General features: G+C 43.5%; 1 protein-coding gene across 6 annotated transcripts in view; it reads right to left on the bottom strand.

Annotated features, from left to right (window-relative positions):
* Positions 1-461: 461 nt before the first annotated feature.
* Positions 462-18,182, bottom strand: part of cspg5a (chondroitin sulfate proteoglycan 5a) — a 42,821-nt gene continuing 25,100 nt past the window's right edge. Inside the window, exons 3-7 of one of the 6 annotated variants that reach the window (XM_068569197.1) lie at positions 15,262-15,450; positions 9,848-9,926; positions 6,821-6,877; positions 3,423-3,524; positions 1,485-1,574 (exon numbers count right to left, since the gene is read on the bottom strand). In XM_068569197.1, the coding sequence (XP_068425298.1) occupies positions 3,438-3,524; positions 6,821-6,877; positions 9,848-9,926; positions 15,262-15,450 (412 nt within the window). In that variant the 3' untranslated portion in view covers positions 1,485-1,574; positions 3,423-3,437. Of the gene's footprint in view, positions 1,575-3,422; positions 3,525-6,820; positions 6,878-9,769; positions 9,927-15,261; positions 15,451-18,182 lie in introns of all 6 variants that reach the window. The other 5 variants (XM_068569193.1, XM_068569192.1, XM_068569196.1 and 2 more) reach the window with 5 other exon arrangements.

The following is an 18,182-nucleotide window of genomic DNA, read 5'->3' as shown; positions in this document are numbered from 1 at the left end:
TACACTTATATAAACAAAGTTATAAATATCATATTCCATTCCTCCCAATAGATCCGCCAAAATGCTACAAACTTGCTCTGTACGAGCAAATAATGACTCAGTTGAGTTAGACAAAAATCATTAGTTACAAGATTTTCATCAACATTAATACAGGATCAACTAAATATTTCAACTGCAGCAGAAATATGCAGTTTTTGTATTTGAGGTCAGCTTTTAGACCATTTGTATATGTGTATGAAATCCATATTCATCATTATAATCCTCTTATTGATTAGTTGTTAACATGTAACATTGTGGTCGCGTGATAATACAGACTTCATATTGTGTGTATGTGTGTGTGTAAGCAGGGAAGCACATTTTTGACAAGGATGTAAGAAGCTGCGTTCAAAGCCATGCAGTGCCGGAGTTCATGGGGAGAAAAGGGGGAGGCGACGCTGAGGAAAACACAGGATCCACAAAGGTCATGTTAAAAAGGTTTATTTCAACAACTGTCTGAATCTCGTTTGTTTATTCTCTGTTCAAAGTCCCAAAAAAGTACAAAAAAAACAACAAAAAAACAAGTACATCAAAGGATTAGAAATCACATCAATGAAAACCAAGACACATTGTGTTTCTTCTTTTGTAAATCAATCCAAGGAAATTTTTTTTCTCCAATATTTATACATACTCACTGGATTAGTCAGACAAACATCAAAACCTCTCTGTAGCTTTATCTTTTTTTTGCTTTTTCTTTACAATGACGTTTTACGTACGTTTTAAACTTCTGTATGATTTCTTTCTTTTTACAAAATACACCAATGCAGGCAGGGGAAGGTGTGTGTGTGTGTGTGTGTGCGTGTATACATATACGCATGTCTATGTTTCAATCTTCTCACTGTATGTGTGTGCTTCTTATGTGCGTTTGTATCTGTGTGTGTGTGTGTGTGCGCAGGTAAGAGAGATAAGGGAGAGTAGAGTGACAGCAACAAGGGGTCAGGGGGGGGCGGGGCTGCGAAACAAGGGGCGTGAGTGGATGTAAGAGGAAGTAAGAGGAGGTTGCAAGGTGGCGGCGGGGTGAGGTTGGGTGGGAGGGGGTTTACTCTCAGCGGGGGCGGTAGCGGCGGCGGCTGTGGTGGTAGTGGTGGTGTACGTTATTTTTTTTTGCAGCGGCCCGAGGTCGCTCGGTGGCAGTGTTGCCGTGTTGGAGACGGTTGCAGACCAGGGTTGGTTGGCTGGTACGTTGGCAGGCTGGTTGGTTGGTTGGTTAGTTGACCCGTGAGGCGCAGCCGGCAGCGGTCGGACGGAGAGCACGGAGGGGGTTTAGGGTTTAGGGAGACTCCCGTTGCCGGCGCACCTTTGTCGTTTTCAGTGTCGTGTTGTCAGGTTGCTGGGGTTGTTGTATTTTTTTTTTTTGTTGTCGGTTTTTTTCACATCATGTTGTTCTGCAGTGAGTTTACCTCCGAGGAGTTCTCCTCGCCCAGGACCTTGTGGTTCTCGTGTTTGGGGGTCAGGGAGTTGTGGATGTTGAGGGAGTCGTCCTCCTTGGGCTGGGCCTTCACTGGGTCCTCCAGCTTGTTCTGGGAATTAGGGTCGTCCTACCCGGGGAGAGGTGGAGGAAGAGGTAGAGGTGAAGATGGAGGAGGGGAGGCAGAAAGTACAGTTAGAACCACAACAACACTTTGATGTTCAGGTGCAACTTTGACCCTGCCAATTGGTGGAAAACTTTACTTTTGAATTCTACTTCAAGTCCTCTGTAGGGAATTCTGGCCAACCATCCCAGTGATTTTTCCTCAAAGACAAAGTTTACGTCCAATCCCAACATTTAATGCCTGTTCAGGAAGTCTGTCCTTCAATGTAGAAAGGCAAAAGGTAAAGATGTGGAGTGCATCTGGTTTTCATTCAAAACCCTACCTTAGTTGCCATTTGCAGATATTAAAAATGTTAGCATTGGACATTAAAGTCGTCATTGAATGTGATCGGAAGTGAGTGAGTCGCTCAACTTCAGCGTTCTTGTCAGCTGATTTGGTTGAAGAAAACGAAGATGAACTTTGGCTTAATATGTTTTTGAATGATCGGAGTTTTGTTTCATGCACTTCCACCTTCATGCTTTAAAGAACCACACCAGTGTCTATGCAAGTTCTTCTATGCATAGATGATAACTTTCAAGGATTATTTTACAATAACCAGCTAACTGGTAACACAGCAACATATACTCATATACATAACGTTGTCTTTTACTTAATGGTTAACCATTTACGATGCACGTTTACGTTGTCGTGTAACAAGTAGGAACTCCAACTTAAAGGGGCATTTTCATTGTTCTTTTTCTAGCAGGAGGTCGAAAATCTTCCAGTTACAAGTTGTCTTTAACGCATCATCAGCTCCTAAACCTTGTTAATGACCTTCTCATGACGGCTTCAATATGCGTATCTATTATTATATTATTCTTATGCATCTAACTATTGGTTTCCATTAATTTCTGTTCAGTGTGAAAAATAATAATAGGCATTAATAGGCAGATCTAAATATCGTCTGTGAGAAAGACGACTTAAAACGAGTGTATAAAGTAAGAGGGCTAAAACCCTGGTGTGATCCTTTAGAGACTCCCAGAATGCAGCCAATAAATACCATAAAACATTTAACTCAAATTGTTACTTCAAGCCAAACCAGTTTCAGTTAGCAGCCATTTCAGCGGTTTGGAGGCTCCACTGTTTCATGCTCGGACCGGGATGTTACGTTTGCTTGAGGAGACGGTGAGGTGAGCTGCATGAGCGACCCCTCCCATCCCTCCTCTTTCAGGCAACCCAGGAAGAACATGCACATACACATGCAAGACCCTTACAATTTGCCCCCCTCATACAGTAATGGCCGCTCATGCAGAACTCCCCGTCTCCTCCTGCTTCACCTCCTCCTGGAATTTATCTTCCCGAAACAAAAACAAAGAGAGAAATAAACTTTCCACCCTGGGTACCACCGTCATACATACCCAAGCAGTCGTTGAATGGGGGGGGATACAAAATCCTTTTTTTTTTTTAAAGGTTCGTGTTTTTTTTTTTTTTTTAAGAGCTCAATCCAATCCATCTGAATTTAATTAAGGTCAGAGGGAGGAAATTGATCGCGGAGTCCGTTTCAGCTCGTTTTTTTCCAGCCTCTTATCCCCATTAATATTGCATGGCATCATCGACCTGAGGCATCCTGGGGCCCTCATAATACACACAACCTTTAAAGAGGCGAACACACAAGCCGAGTGTGGCAAGATGGACACATTAATTCAGACACACCGCACACACACACGCACACACACTCACACACACACACACACACACACACACACACACACACACACCCTGAGGCCTGTGCCATTAACAAACACACCCTAATTGAATGTTTTGCGTTGGAATTCAATGGCACTTTCAGGAAGGAAGAGCAGTGAGAGCATTTACCCGCTGGCTGCTGGCCTAGATAGTAACTTCAGGCAGGACGTGTGGATACGTCACTTCCATGGTTACGGGATAGGGGCCCTCTGTCCTCCCGTCAGCGTGAAACTGGAAAATGTTTTTTTTTTGTTGTTTGTTGGATTTCATCCTTGTGCATGGGTGGAGGGTGGGTGGGTGAGGGTGGGCGGTGGGTGGGAGGCACAGAGTCACGAGGACTTTAAAAACGGGTGTCATTTTGGGGGTGGGGGGAGTAGGAACAGAGATAAAAACAGGGTTTTGATGATGATGATGATGGAGGCACATGGACAGTTCCTAGTGTCCTTTTGTCTATTTAGTGGGCTGGTGAGAGAGGGTTTGCGTTAATGGAATACGTCACAAAATGACCACTTGTATGTCAATTACTCGACCCGCGTTACCTGGAATTCTTTAGGAAAACGTTTGTATTCCTCTGATGCCTCAACGAACATCTTGGGAAGTATAATCATCCAATAATTCATAATTCATCCAATCATAAGCTCAGTCCTTCACATGCATCTGAGACTGTTTACGTGTTAACAATCACATGTTATCATCAGGGTGAAAATGGATTAGAGCGAACTCAAAGCTGCCCTTGTTGCTTTGCTCTGAGTCAGAGAGGAAGTTCATCCTTATCAGAAAACGTTAATATCAACCTTTCTTCTGCATTTGCCCGCTGTGACCACGTCGGGGCATCAAAACAGGGAGCAAGTGAGAAACGCAGGAAAGCCCGCCTCTTTCTTGATTTGACTGGCAGCCCGGAGTGAGTTTCACGTTGACCATCAACACTTTCCTTTAACACCGGGCGAGTACTTGACATGCAAACAGTCCTCTTGAGGGTGAAGTATTCCTCTCAGGTGCTTGTGACCAATAGTTCAGCATGAGGAAATAATTATTCACGGAAGCTTTTGGGAGTTATACCAGAAGGGAAAATACTTTTGCAATCTGTGAGCCCACCACAAGCCCCTATGTGTTAATATATTTTATGTATGTGATAAAAGCAAACACGTTGGGGAACACGTTACTCTGGATCCGTACGATTCTTCAGCTCTCTCCTTGCAGCTGATTAAATATGTTTCGAATATTTGAGTTAGTACACCTGTGTGTCTGTTAGCTTTAGTCCGGTGCATAAACTTAAAATTAAAATATTTGTATTGGTACGTGTGTGTGTGAGTTACTGTCAGCCTGCTTGCGGTGTTCTCTCCACGCGTGTGTGTGTACATACTAGTTTGTGATCTGTTTGCGTTTACTCACTGGCTCTTTTCTCCGAGTCTACGCAGCGTGTGTCTACATTTGTGTGTTTGTATCTCGTGTGCATGTTTGTCTTCGTGTGGAAGGGCGGAGGATTAAGGAGACGAGGGGGTCCGGTCAGGATCTATGCGGCACAGCACTCATCTGTTTCCAGAGAATAAATGAGAATATTATTGTAATGCGGCACGATCCCTCCTCTCAACTTGAAGGTTGTTCCTCTGGAAAGTCTTCATTAAACAAAGTGAGTTTTTTTTTCTAATTTCCACTAAAGTAAACAGTCATTTTGTTAGCTCAAATGAAATGAAACCTAGAGAAAAAGTCAAGTTTCAAAGCCCAAAGAAAACAAAATGTCAGATGGCCGCCCACACATCACCTCTGTTAAGTGCACAGAAAGGAAAGCGACAAAGACTCAGAGCAACTTTTCACTCAGAAATCACAGAAATTAATCGGTCTTGTTGGTCCCAGAACCTTCTGTTCTCACGGCACGAAGACTCATAAGAAAAATGTTGTAATTAAAAGGGACAATTCACGTAGGTTTTGAATGTTTAGTTCTACTGCCTGCCTGCAGCTTTTGATGAATTCAGTGTTGCTCAGTCAGTCTGAGAGCAGATTCAGTCGATGGAAATTAAATCGTCTTGGAAATTCCAGGCCAGCGCTGCCCGGTCAATTCATTTTCTGTGTTGAATATATTTAGTATTGACGGAACACAAGTCCATTTCGGCGTTTTTGATGCAGAGGAAACGACGCAGCTGGACTCTGTTGGACGACCGCGGAGGGATGGTTGAGGACAAGAGGGTTCAATCTCATCACAGTGAATGAATCACAAAAGTGTTCTGTGACTGCAGGGAAACAGAAGTGCTTTTCGTGTTGTTGTTCACAAACGACTGGTTTGTGTGTGTGTGTGTGTGTGTGTGTGTGTGTGTGTGTGTGTGTGTGTGTGTGTGTGTGTGTGTGTGTGTTGGCTGTATGCATATTTTTTCTGACAATACCATCATTCAGTTTGTGTGTGGTTCAATTTACCTGTAGGTCAGTAGTTTCATGCAGTATTTTCTTGTGTTAAATATCTGTTTGTAATTGGACTTTGACTTTATGTCATGATCTTCATCTTCAATGTGTTTTTAAAGGGGGCTTTCATGATTTTATTTTAATATCTTGGGTTACATGCTGACAGGTTGCTCTGAAAACACATCTTAAGGTCACTCCAGGTTCATTTGACCCATTCTTTATGCATAAATTGATCGTTTTCTGGAAATCTTACCAATAACGGTATTTGTTTGCCGCCTTATTAACATTAAAGCTATAGTTGGTAACTAATAAAAAAAAACGTTGAGTCATATTTGCTCAAACTCTCACTTCATCCTGTTAGTAGTACATGAGATAATCTGTAATACAGTTCCTCTGCCTCCTTCTACGGTTCCCAACGCAGCTGTCAATCATCAACGCTCGGGAAGCTCACAAACTTTAATCCAACATCAAACTCCATCAAATATGAATTCAAGATTCTGTTTCTGTGTGTTTTTGTGAAGATGAAAAGAGTCAAGCCAAAACAAAGCACAGTTGAGTTTCTAAAAAAATATATTAAGCGATGATTTGATTAGATGCCTATTTTTCAGTTCAGAAAAGGTTTACTTCAGGGGCGTATAGGATTTAGCAAATCTCAGTGTAGGAGCACTAAACTGAGGGAGATTTTTTACAGATTATCTGTCTCATGTCAGGATAGAGTGACAGTTTGAGAAAATATAACAGATGAGAGTTCACAAACTGTAGCTTTAACTAATGCTCATAGTTTAATTTAATAAAGGTGCTTGGTAAAGGTAATGTAAGTCTATTCAGTTCTGACACAGTGTGTGTGTGCGTGTGTGTGAGTGTGTGTGTGTGTGTGTGTGTGTGTGTGTGTGTGTGTGTGTGTGTGTGTGTGTGTGTGTGTGTGTGTGTGTGTGTGTGTCTTTGTCATGTTCTCCTGACTTTTGATATGTTTTTTGGCGGGAGGGAGTACGAGTCAGATGGGTCCACTGAGAGTTGAGAGAGGGTGATTGACAGGGCCACAGTAACAATGAGAGAGCTGTTTGGGTAGGTGAGAGAAGGGGGAGGGGGGTGGTGGGGTCAGGACTATCTGACATTTGGGATTTTGGTCTTACCTCGCAGTCGGACTCCTCTTTGGTCTTACACTCCCAGGTGTATCTGCTCATGGTTTTCTGAGGGGAGGGGGATGGGGCAAAGGGTTATACTCCTCAAAACCATACAAGGCATCCTCAGAGAAAGACAGGTAGAGATGGACAGAGAGAGAGACAGAGAAAGAAGGAGAGAGAAAGAGGGAAAGAGAGAAAGAGAGAGGGAGAGACTGATCGAAGTGGACGGAGGAGAAAGAAAACGAGTGGGAGACGATACGGAGAATTTGAGAAGCGAGAAAGAAGAGGCAGACAGGAAGAGATAGAAGCAGACAGATAAAATAGACAAGAGAGAGATCGAGTGTTGGAGACCAACAGTGGGAGAAACTAGACTTCCTCTCAGGCGTCAGCTGATATTCCCAACTGGCTACAGCTCCTCTGAATGTGGACACCGACTCTGTTCAAACACAGACTCTCTGGTGCTGTTCTTCCGTATTAGCACAGCAAATACAGGTTTGGATATTTCTGGATGAGGTTCTCCACCGTCTTGACGCAGACACTGGGTTATTAGTTTGGAAGGGAATTGAGGTTATTTGATTTATTGGTGGGTAGAGTTTTTTTGAGGTACGGGCAACGGTGGGTTGGTATGGTTTTTGGTTTGGGGAAACCGACCTTATGTGTCTAAAGTGAGTTTTGTGGGTGGTTGGAACATGTATTAGAAAGTAAACCTGGGCTGAATAGTAGTTGGAAATCTTTTTTCTGTTTGAGGCGAGAGAGCATAGTGCCTCATCTGGACCGTCGAGCTTATGCGTAGGACAGAGTTTACGGCAAATTGATCTTTGGGTTCAATACCATTTTATCCATCTGGAGTCAATCTGCTAATCAAGTCAGAATCCCTTTTTCAATCGATTCACTTAACTTTCAACATTTGTAACGTCGGTAATCTCTCACTTGGCCGTCCTTAGAAAAGGTGGAAACTCTTCAGATCGGTAAGCTAACTTTTACACCTTACTTTTCATGAACCGCTTGCCCCAGATGCTAGAGGTCCAGATTCTTCACTATGGGGCTCGAAATATCAGCAGACTAGAGGATTCAATAAACTGAAATTGACATGAAGCAATTGGTTGGAGAATTACCACTCCGTGGTGCGACAGATGCAACACATCGGTAATAATAGGGAACAAAAGCCAATCTTTGTCTTTAATTTAAATGTTTACTCAGAGTAAATCAATGTTAATACACGCTAAGTGCCTTTTCCTTCCTCGTAAATCATTTGCATAGCTCCAACTGTCAATCAGCGGAAGAGCACGAAACTGCGCTGAAAACAAACTAAAAGAATTTACAATCACTATTCAGTCCAGTGGATGAAGCAGTATTTTGACGGGGGACGAGGGGTTGTGACAGGTGGTGTTCAGTTAGAAAGTTGCTTTTTTATATTGTTAAGAGTGATGATGGATATATTTTTACATTTTTTTTTAATGACCCTTGGGATTGCTTGTCTCTCAGAGCAATGAAAATGGTTTTTGGTAGTGGTTACAATGAGTGAGCGAGACCTCTAAAAGAAATGAAAGTGTCTAAAACGGTTGAGCTAGCGTGAAACAAAACGACTGGTCGCCGCAGCGTCACAAGTGAACACAACTACTGATGGAGTTGTTAGAGGGTGGTACCACATCCTAAAGACACTGAGAAAGAAATCAAAACAAACTCAACCTCAGTTGTAGCACTAGAACTACCCATGCTGCTACAACGACAGCATAGCCGCTACTAGCTGCCCATGCTTCAGTTAGTGAGGAACCTGTCGGCTCTCTGCTGCTACCTGCAGGCCACCACGGGGAGGGGAGGGGGGGAGGGGTGTTGCATCTCAGATGTTTATCCTGATAACCCCGACCGTTTCTCACAAATGCCCCACACCTTTAGCTTACCTGTTTGTGGCATCAATGCTTCCCCTGCCTCCCCCCAGAAAACAAACAAACAGAATGAACCATTTTCGACCAATCGTGGCAGACCTCCCCCCCCCCCCCCCACCCATTGTCAGGATAAACAAGTAAAGCAGACATTTAGTCATAAAGTACAGATTTGCAAACAAATAGCGAAGCAGAGCTGCAGCGGCTGACATGACCACCGGGGTGGCGCATGTCAGCAATACACCGATGCAAGAGGTGATCAGAGAGAGAGAGCAGGTTAGAAAGAGACGGGGTGGGGTCGCAGCAAAGGATTGTGGGAGTTTTTCTCTCAAAGGGGCAAAGTTGGAGCCAGGGCGGTTTGTTTCGCTGCAATGTGAGAACCGTGCCTAAAGGCTCAGTCCTTCTTTGTTGAGTTTAGTCGGAATAAATTACAGAGGTGTTGTGCAAATTCATAAAAATAATGATTATTCAAAGCAAAATCCATATTTTTACTATTTTTAATCTGTTTCGTGTGTGTCTTGTTATCTGCTTCAAAATAATAAACATGGAGAACTAAATCAATAAACACAATGAAACTATGAGACTTGATAGCCATCATTTTATATATAAAAATGAGTATGTATGTATGTATGTATGTATGTATGTATGTATGCATGTATGTATGGATGGATGGATGGATGGATGGATGGATGGATGGATGGATGGATGGATGGATGGCTATTTATGGATAATTTGTGAGACTATCCCCACATAATAAAAAGATTTAAAGATTAAAAAAGTTCTTTGATGGAATAAGAACCACAATCAAAAAGTCTAAAATCAAATTTTTTTGTGCATCCTGTAGTTTTTCCTTTCTCATTCCCCTGGATTCGTTTTTGCCATTCGAGAAAAAAACTCCCGCCCGTCCTCGGTCGTACTTCGAACCCGCCCCCCTTAGCGTCGCACACCTCGGAGTATCTGAGAATACTCATGCCCATGCATCAGGAGGGGGGAGGGAGTCATGGGGCACCGGGCAGGGTTTGCAGGGGGAGATGCAGAAAAAAGGGGTGAGAGAGAGAGGCGAGAACCACGTTACCTGACAGATAATGTTATCATAGTAAGCCAATGCACGGGCATGAGGGACGTTAGGAGGGGTGTCGCACAGTTTCCTTACATTTGGGTGGGAGCCCTCAGCGATGGTGGACAGCGAGAAATTATCATTGTGCTGCTCCGATGAAGGCCGGTACTTACTGCTGGATGTTGGAGGATGAAAGGGGGGAGATGAGGACGGGGGAACGAGGGAGGCAGATACAATATGATGTGGAGGAAAAAGAGATTGTGGGGAAATGGAGGAGAGTTTGGAGAGGTCGGGAGGGGGATGTGAAGAAATAAAGAAGAGAGATGTTTGGAAATTGAAAGAGAAGGAAGGAGGTTCAAGATGAAAATGTAAAATACGAAGAAGAAAGGACATTTAGGAGAACGAGACAAACAAGATGGAAAACAGGGGATTTGACAAGAACAGAGACAAGCCAAGGGAAGAAAAGAGGAGGGAAAAAGAGAGTCCGGATAAAGCAAAAGAGTTTTGGAAAGACAATAAGGGTAAAATGAATCCAAGAGGAGGAAAAGGAAGGAGGAAAAAGAGACGTAAATGACATTATATAAGAGGGGATCACAAGGTGATAGAGGGAGAAAAGATAAGTCGCGCAAACAAATCCAACGGGAGACAGACGAAGAGACGAAGGGAAACAAAAGGGAACCAACAAGGAGAGAAGAGAGGACAAACAGGGCAAGAGAAAGGACAAGTTTAGGGGAAAAGATTTTATAGTTGAAGAAAAGACAGATAAAAAGAGAAAAAAAAGGGAAGGGGGTGGGAGAAAAAAAAGCAAGAAAGCAGCATTAGTTATAGAAGTAAAAAAACATTTTATCTGTGATGCAACAAACTGAGGATTAAACGATCCCCATTCGAGAGAGACCCAGAGACTAAACTTACTTAAAACTGAGGCTTAAAACTCACATTTGACCCACTCCCGTCCTGCTGCAACGGACACAGTGAGACAACAACCCGACTCCGTTTATATTTTTAACAAAACACAGGTCTTGACTCTCCTTCGCCCGGCAGACGATATAGATGCAAATAATCTGCTTTCTGTTCATTTTTAGATTGTTGCAGGGAAACGATAAAGTTTGGGAGTTCCCTTCCACCGAGTGAGACTTCTTCTTCGTCTCTGACACGTCAAAGGGAAGAAACGTTTGTCTCGGGGACCGAATGACACGATACCGTTCACAAGGTTTGTCTCCTCTCTGTCTCTCTACCTCCCTTTTACTCAAACCTTTACTCAAATGTCTCGCTGTGTCTCTCCCTCCTCGTCTCTTCGCTCCCCCGTCATATCCAAAGCGACCGCAATCTACTTCCTGCCCCGTCTCTCTGATCTTGACGCAGGCTTCCATATTTATATTTCATGAACGTTGTGACAGGACAATCAAAGACGATGTGACGACGACACACAGAGACCACGTTCTCCCGTCGACAGTTGTGAATCACAACACCTTACGATATGTTTCATCTCGAGCAGGTCAAGACCAGACTCTTTGATTTACTGAGATAAAACATTAACCCATGAACGAAGGTGACGGAGGAAAACATACTTCAACCTTTAACGGGAAGAAACCTTGAACCGAAACCGGGCTGGATAACATCAGGCGGCAACCTCCACTTCTGCTGAGTGAAGTGTCTTTAAACCTCTCTCAGGAGGGCGACTCCTCTGGTTGTATAGAAGTCCAGGAGAAAATTACTCTCCTTGTCTCGTGATTTATTCTCTCAGTAAACATTGTAAACATAAGTCTCCCTCTCTACTTTCAAGACTTCTTTAATACAGCATGATGTTTATCTAGTTATTTATGGTAATTTAGAGTCAACCAGACCATAAAGCACAGAGTGCTTTAGGGCGGGGCTACAAGGTGATTGACAGCTCGCTACCAGAGCCACTCCTCTTCTCTCCTCTTTGACCAGCGTGTTGAGTCTGATAGTGACTGCGGCAGAGAAACACTGCAACTGTGATCAACCGCAGCAGATGGGAGAGTGTGGGAGTCGCATGTATTCATCAGCCCTGTCAGCACGCACACACACAAACACACACACACACACAAACACACACACACACTATGTAACGACCCTCTTATTCCTCTTTCTCTCTCTTTTCCTTTCACTTTCAGTCTCTCCCCTCCTGCAACAGTTTCTCCCTGAGTCTCCCCTCCTCCCCTGTTTCATCCTGCCCTCCTTTTTTTCCTCCTCTCATCTGTCACCCTCCTCCTCCTCCTTTCTCCATTTCGATTTCTATTCGACGACCACTTGATGAGGCTATGTTGTCCCTTTCATGCTGCACCCCGCCTCTACACACACGCACGCACACACACACACACACACATGCACACACACTCACACACACACACACACACACACACACACACACCCCTCAGGTCACACAGCTGTATGTAGGTCAACTCCACCTCCCCGTCTTTCTCCCTCCCTCCCCCCTCCTGTTCAGACTGCCCTACTTTCAGCTGGATCCAGAGAACCAATGACATCACCCTTTTCTCCCCTCTTTTTTTCTTTAAATTTCTGCTAGCTACCCTGCTACTGACTGCACCGCTTTTCCTCCTTCTCCCCACCATCCTCCTCTTCATCCTCATCCATGATCTCTCCTCCACGGCGATGAGCATGATAACCCTCCCCTGTGGAGATAAAAGTAGGCCCGCCTCCCGTACAATCTGGCGCAGAGAAACCGGTCCTTCGGTTCATATTTGCATCCGAGGACGCTCGGTCGCCGAGGCTGCCGCTCATCCACGATGCCGCTGTTGCTAGGGAGACCAACGCTAAAACACCGGCACTGTGGCAAAGCAATGCCGAACCAACAACCTCACCCCCCCCACCCTTCACCCACCACCCACACACACACACACACACTTCTTCTTTTTTATATTTAATCCAGTCTGTCAATCTGTCTGTCACTCTTGTTCTCTCTTCTAGGAAATCCTTAAAATGGTATTATTTTTTATTAAAAACTGTAATAATTCCAAAGAAATTAAGTCAGCACACCAATTCGATCAGAAGAAGAAGAAGGCGGCAGAGCGTCATCAGATTTTCTGCCATCAGCTCGCCATCAGTGCCGCCCCTCCTCCTTCGTCTCCTCCTGCATTCCTCCATTGTCTTTCTCACTTGTTCGCCTCCTATTTCAGCAGATCCGTCCTATCCCCTCTTCCTCCCTTTACAATCTTTTTTCTTTGTCACCCAACCCTGCCTTATTCCCATTACAGACCCTCTTCATCCTCTTCACCTTCACAGCCTTGTGAAAGAGAATACAAGACTACAAATAAAATTATGAAAAATTAATCTAATTCGGATGGAAATGTGACGGGTTCAAATCTCAGCTGATAAGTAACCTGATCCTATGTCCTTGAGCAAGGCGCTAGGCCTTTGCTTGCTCAATCATTCTTGATTCTTCAGTCCAAATTGTCTGTAAGATATAACTGTGAAAATAAGTTGTTGTCTAATTTGACGTTAGTTGCTTTTTAACGTAAAGTCATTAAGTACTGGGCGAACAGTATGCTAGTTAGTATCATAGAGCCAATAGTCCAAATAAAATAAAGGAAAGTAACGTTATTGAGGTTAATTTAACAAGGTAGTTCAACCTTTTACCTAATTTTTACATATAGCCAATGTTTACACGTATCAAATAGGAACACAAATTGATTTAAGATCAAATTTTCTTTTTTTTTTAAACGTTAGAATTTAAAGCTGCTGTCGGGCAGAACTGCTCTCGCAGCCAAAATAAATAAAATACAAACCAAACTGAGATGCCGTAGAGCACTGATTCCCAAAGCCAGAACATATTTTAAAAGATTAATTCATTTTTTTTAACAGAACTTAGGATCACTTTTTGCTTGTAAACTACTGGATACTTTCCCCTCTGCAGCATTGCTGATGTATCCCTCAGGCTCTACTTGAAATCCTGTCAGTTGGCATCTTAAACTTCAGCGAGTCAGATCTCCATCGAGAGAAAAGATGGACTCTACACAACAAGAGTCTGGCAGCCATCCACAGCTATTTCTTATTTTCCAAATCTAAACCCTTCCAAAGAATAAGAAGAGGAGGAAGACGAGGATGAAGAAGACATGTTGGTCCAAGAGGTTTTTTACAAGGAACAAACATTGGTTTGTTATCTACACATTGAAGCCTCTGCCTCATGCAGATCTAAAGGGAATTAAGAGACAGAAAGAACAGTTTCTGTCATTTATTCAGACACGTAAACCTCTTTATGTTCAGCAGCAAAGCATGACATAGTGTGACATAGTTACTGTACCGGCACATTGCACAGTGAATATATATATATATATATATATATATATATATATATATATATATATATATATATATATATATATATATATATATATATACCATTACAGCAAAGCAAATTATGTGTAGGATCACGTAATAAATTTGACTTTGCAATTGCAGTAAATTACTGATTCAAAAATCTAATAACAAATACTTTTCTGGTTACATTACTTTTACAGTAAGTTACTGTGACAGTTTCATAATAAATTGTCATAAAAGGACAGATACTGTGACTTCCCAGTCGGTTATGGCATCACATATTGTGACATATCAGTATGTTGCTGTAGTAGTACTGCACCCAACTGTGATTTTACAGTAAAATACCATCAGATGATTATTGCCTTGCAAAGTTCAAACTCAAATGTCCTGTGTAATAGTTTCTTGCACAGTTAAAATCACAGTGTAGGCCTGTGAAGTGACAATAGTGAAATTCATTGTAATATATTACAGTTAAAACATTTTTTTTAATTCTGGAAATGATTTAGTGTATTCCTAAACAGGACTATGTATCCTCTCTGACACTTGTTTATCGACATATTGACTGCATTTCTGTGAGTGTTTAAAGCTGTTGGTTTGTCTGCGTAGCCTTTTATTTCCCTTATTGTGTATTCTGTCCACTGGGCCTTTTCTCTCTCTCCATCGACCGGTCCGTCTCTGTCGTTCTCTCAACTTTAACTCTCGACACATCTCGGGGCATCCGTTTGGCCCAGAAACAAAGCTCTCACCTTCGATCTTGAACATCGAGGGAGTAACGTACCGCGGCCGAGACTCAAGCGTCTGCCGGGCGACGGATGATGAATCTGCTGTGCCAGAATGCCTTCGAGCAAGGCACTAAAGATTTAACTTTTTCTTTGTTTTCTTTGATTGATCTTTCAAAACTGAGACAAATGAATCCACTGAGCCTGCGGGACACATCGCGCACAATAAAAATGAGTTTAACTCGGGTTTGTGTATTTCTTCTTGAAAAACTTGCTACCTTGTGGGGAAGAAACATATTACATCTTTTTTTTCTTTCTTATCTTGTTAGGATTACTAAGTATAAATCTACGGAGCAAGAGCCCAAAATATGATAAAATAGACAGATATGTTGATGCTTTTTCTGTCTGAATGGGAGTGAACAAAGCGTCCTTTAAATCCTCCAAGTAAATATAGGAAGATGAAGTGCTTGATATCCCTTCGCTCAGACTCACCTGCGCTTACGCAGCTTCTTGTTCTCCGTCTTGAGCACGTGGAGCTTCTTGGCGAAGCAGACGACGATCATGAAGAGCAGCAGGACCACCAGAGCCGAGGCGCCCACGGCCAGACACATCACCTGGAACTCGGTCACCACCGACTCGCAGCGTGCGCCCTTGTGCCAGATGTAATCCTGGACGTTACATCTACAGAAGAAGAAGAAGAAGAAGAAGATAACGGACAGGTTGGAGAAGATGGGAGGGCAAAGAGGAAGATTTTGAGAGGAGTCAGAGAGAATGGAAAGATGAGGTGTGAGATAAAATGAGCAGAGAGAAAAAAAAAGAGGAATTGGTTAGTTGATTAAAACCACATCTTGGGAATTCCACAAAATGCTAGGACTCGGTGAATTGTGTGTCAGTTTCTGCGCTCATTGCTTGGCAACATCCATATATTTGTATTATATTTTGTCTTTGCCATTGAACAGGCATCGAGCACCCTCCCCATGTTCATGAACATTCAGGATTTCCTCTCTGCTCCTGATTATATCAAAATCTCTTTGGTGTGCACGTCTGCAAACAAATAAGAAAAAAGCTCTAAAAAAAACTTTGAATGTTTCGCAACATGTTACATAAGTCCTTCGTGTTATTGTGAATTAATCGACCGCAGGCGCGTTAGTGGGACGGAAGAGTCGCTGGCAGGTTTCTCTTTGCAGGCTGCTGTATTCAAAGGGGACAGTATCGTTTTGTGTGTCTGAGAATAGAAAGTGAAAATGACAAAAAAAAGAACCTCGGGGTGTTTTTCCAGCAACACACTCGCTGTCACACACACTCTGTCAAACATCATCATAAAAGATCTTACACAATGCATAAGGGCGTCCACGTGGGGATGTAAACTACGGGCACACATGTGGGGACACACATACACACACACACACACACACACACACACACACACACACACACACACACACACAGCCGCCATCCCAGACTCTGCTTGGCAGAGTACGGTGTCCGCCCGGGGACAGAAAGGCAGATGGCTTTGTCTACAGACCGTTTGGCGTGCAAAACGGCGAATCTATTTCACCGCTTAAACGAGACCTTAAAGCTGCCGAGCGACGCCGTTCCACCATCACATGAGCGGAAGAACGTGTATTGATGCGTTATTCTTTGTATTTGTGACCGCAAAACCTGTTTCCATTAAAAAATACTAGATTTATGTTTGAGTCGTTTTTTCTTCTTCTTCCTTTTGGTTGTTTTTGTCAAAAGTGCCTCAACACAAACAGAGAGTAAAAATATACAGAACTCCCAGAGGAAGACTTTCAAGCATGAAGAAAACGGTGCTCGCTTTGTTGTTCATGTATTTTTCATATACATCAGAGCACCCTGGGGTGATGAAACCAAAAGGACCACGGCAGCCCCGAAGAGAGCAGCTTTCACCAACGAATGACGAAGCAATGAAATGCTCTCCCCCTCTCTCTGCCACATGGACGAGGCGCCAACACACACCGATGAGGGAGCGTCAAGTGGACGCATGAGCTCCCTTCCATGCGAAACAGGCTCCTTTTCCCCGACTCCACTTCCCGTCTCCGTCTTGAATCCTTGACGCTTTTTTATTTTGCCGGCTGAAGGGAAATTGCTGGCAACGAGCCGGGAGACATTTTGAGTGTGGGCATATGTGAGAAAAAGAGAGGGAGGGAGGCAGAGGGCGAGAGAGAGAGGAGTGATGCCTGATATCACATTTTCAAGGAGACTTCGATGCACTCAACCTCCGAGCAATTCTGCGCCCGTACAAAGAAGAGGTTTATGTAAGTCGTAGAGGGAGGGAGGGGACGCAAATAGAGAGCGGGAGAGAGAAGTAAAAGTGATGCATGAAAAAGAATAAATAAAAGAGGCGGGCGAGCGAGAATGTGCTGGTCGTCGTGGCAACCCGGCTGAGCGGCAAAAAAAATGGAGCAGATGCGACGGTGACATGTCATTTCCTCACACGCACGCGTCCTCGCTCAGCCGTCCACAGGGACACAGTCGTGGCTTTCCGCGGCTGTAGCTCCCATTTCATTTCTTTTCTTTCTTCCCCTCCCTCCCTCCCTCCCTCTTTCCCCTCGTCTTGAAAATCTATTTTTTTTGTTCACAGGCTCATTTACCTCTCCATCTTTCCTTTTGCCGAGCGCCTGCAGCTGAATTGTGTTTCTGCTTTCAGTTTGTGCAACTGATTTTTTTTTTCTCTCTCTCTCTCTCTCTCTCTCTCTCTCTCTCTCTCTCTCTCTCTCTCTCTCTCTCTCTCTCTCTCTCTCTGACAGCAGTCCAAGGTGAAGGATCTGGCTTTTATTGGAAATAAATGAAAGTAAGACCAATATCAACTGAACTGTACAAACAAGCACTGCCTGGACAATCCAATGGCTGATGTGTTTTATTCCTTTCTTTAGGCCACAGGTAACGATGCTGTAGAGACACAGTGAAAACTACGGCCACACAACTGAAGCAACAATATGCAACCAGGGACTAAAATGCAAAAACGAGAATGAGACAGCTTGTAGAACAAAGTCAATGGACAACTATTAGTTTCCCCTCCGATGTGGGCGGGGCCTAATTGCGCTCGACAGACTCGACCAGGATGAAGCCGATCGTATTCTCTCTACTGACCAGCAAAGAGCGACTCCTCCGGTAGCAAAAAGAAGTCTGATTGTATGGAAGTGGCGTTAAATCTTAAGTCAAGGGATCACCAAAGACAAAAAGGATTCATCCTCTGTGCACCATGAATGTTGGGAAAACATTTTTATCACAATCCATCTGAAAATCTAAAGGGCTGGAAGCTAATCTGTGAGCCAATCCAACAAACACCGTTCTGCTGCTGTAAACACTCACTGGAGCACGTTGAGCTGCCACTTGACGTTGTTTTCCCTCCAGATTATTGGTCACAAAAAAGTCTTTCTTCCAACCAG

Source organism: Clinocottus analis, unplaced genomic scaffold (assembly GCF_023055335.1).
Source record: "Clinocottus analis isolate CAN_PGR_092001 unplaced genomic scaffold, fCliAna1.0.p SCAF_9, whole genome shotgun sequence".
Classification (NCBI taxonomy): Eukaryota; Metazoa; Chordata; class Actinopteri; order Perciformes; family Cottidae; genus Clinocottus; species Clinocottus analis.
The sequence above is the reverse complement of the archived record's forward strand: the minus strand, read 5'-3'. Positions and strand labels throughout refer to the sequence as shown.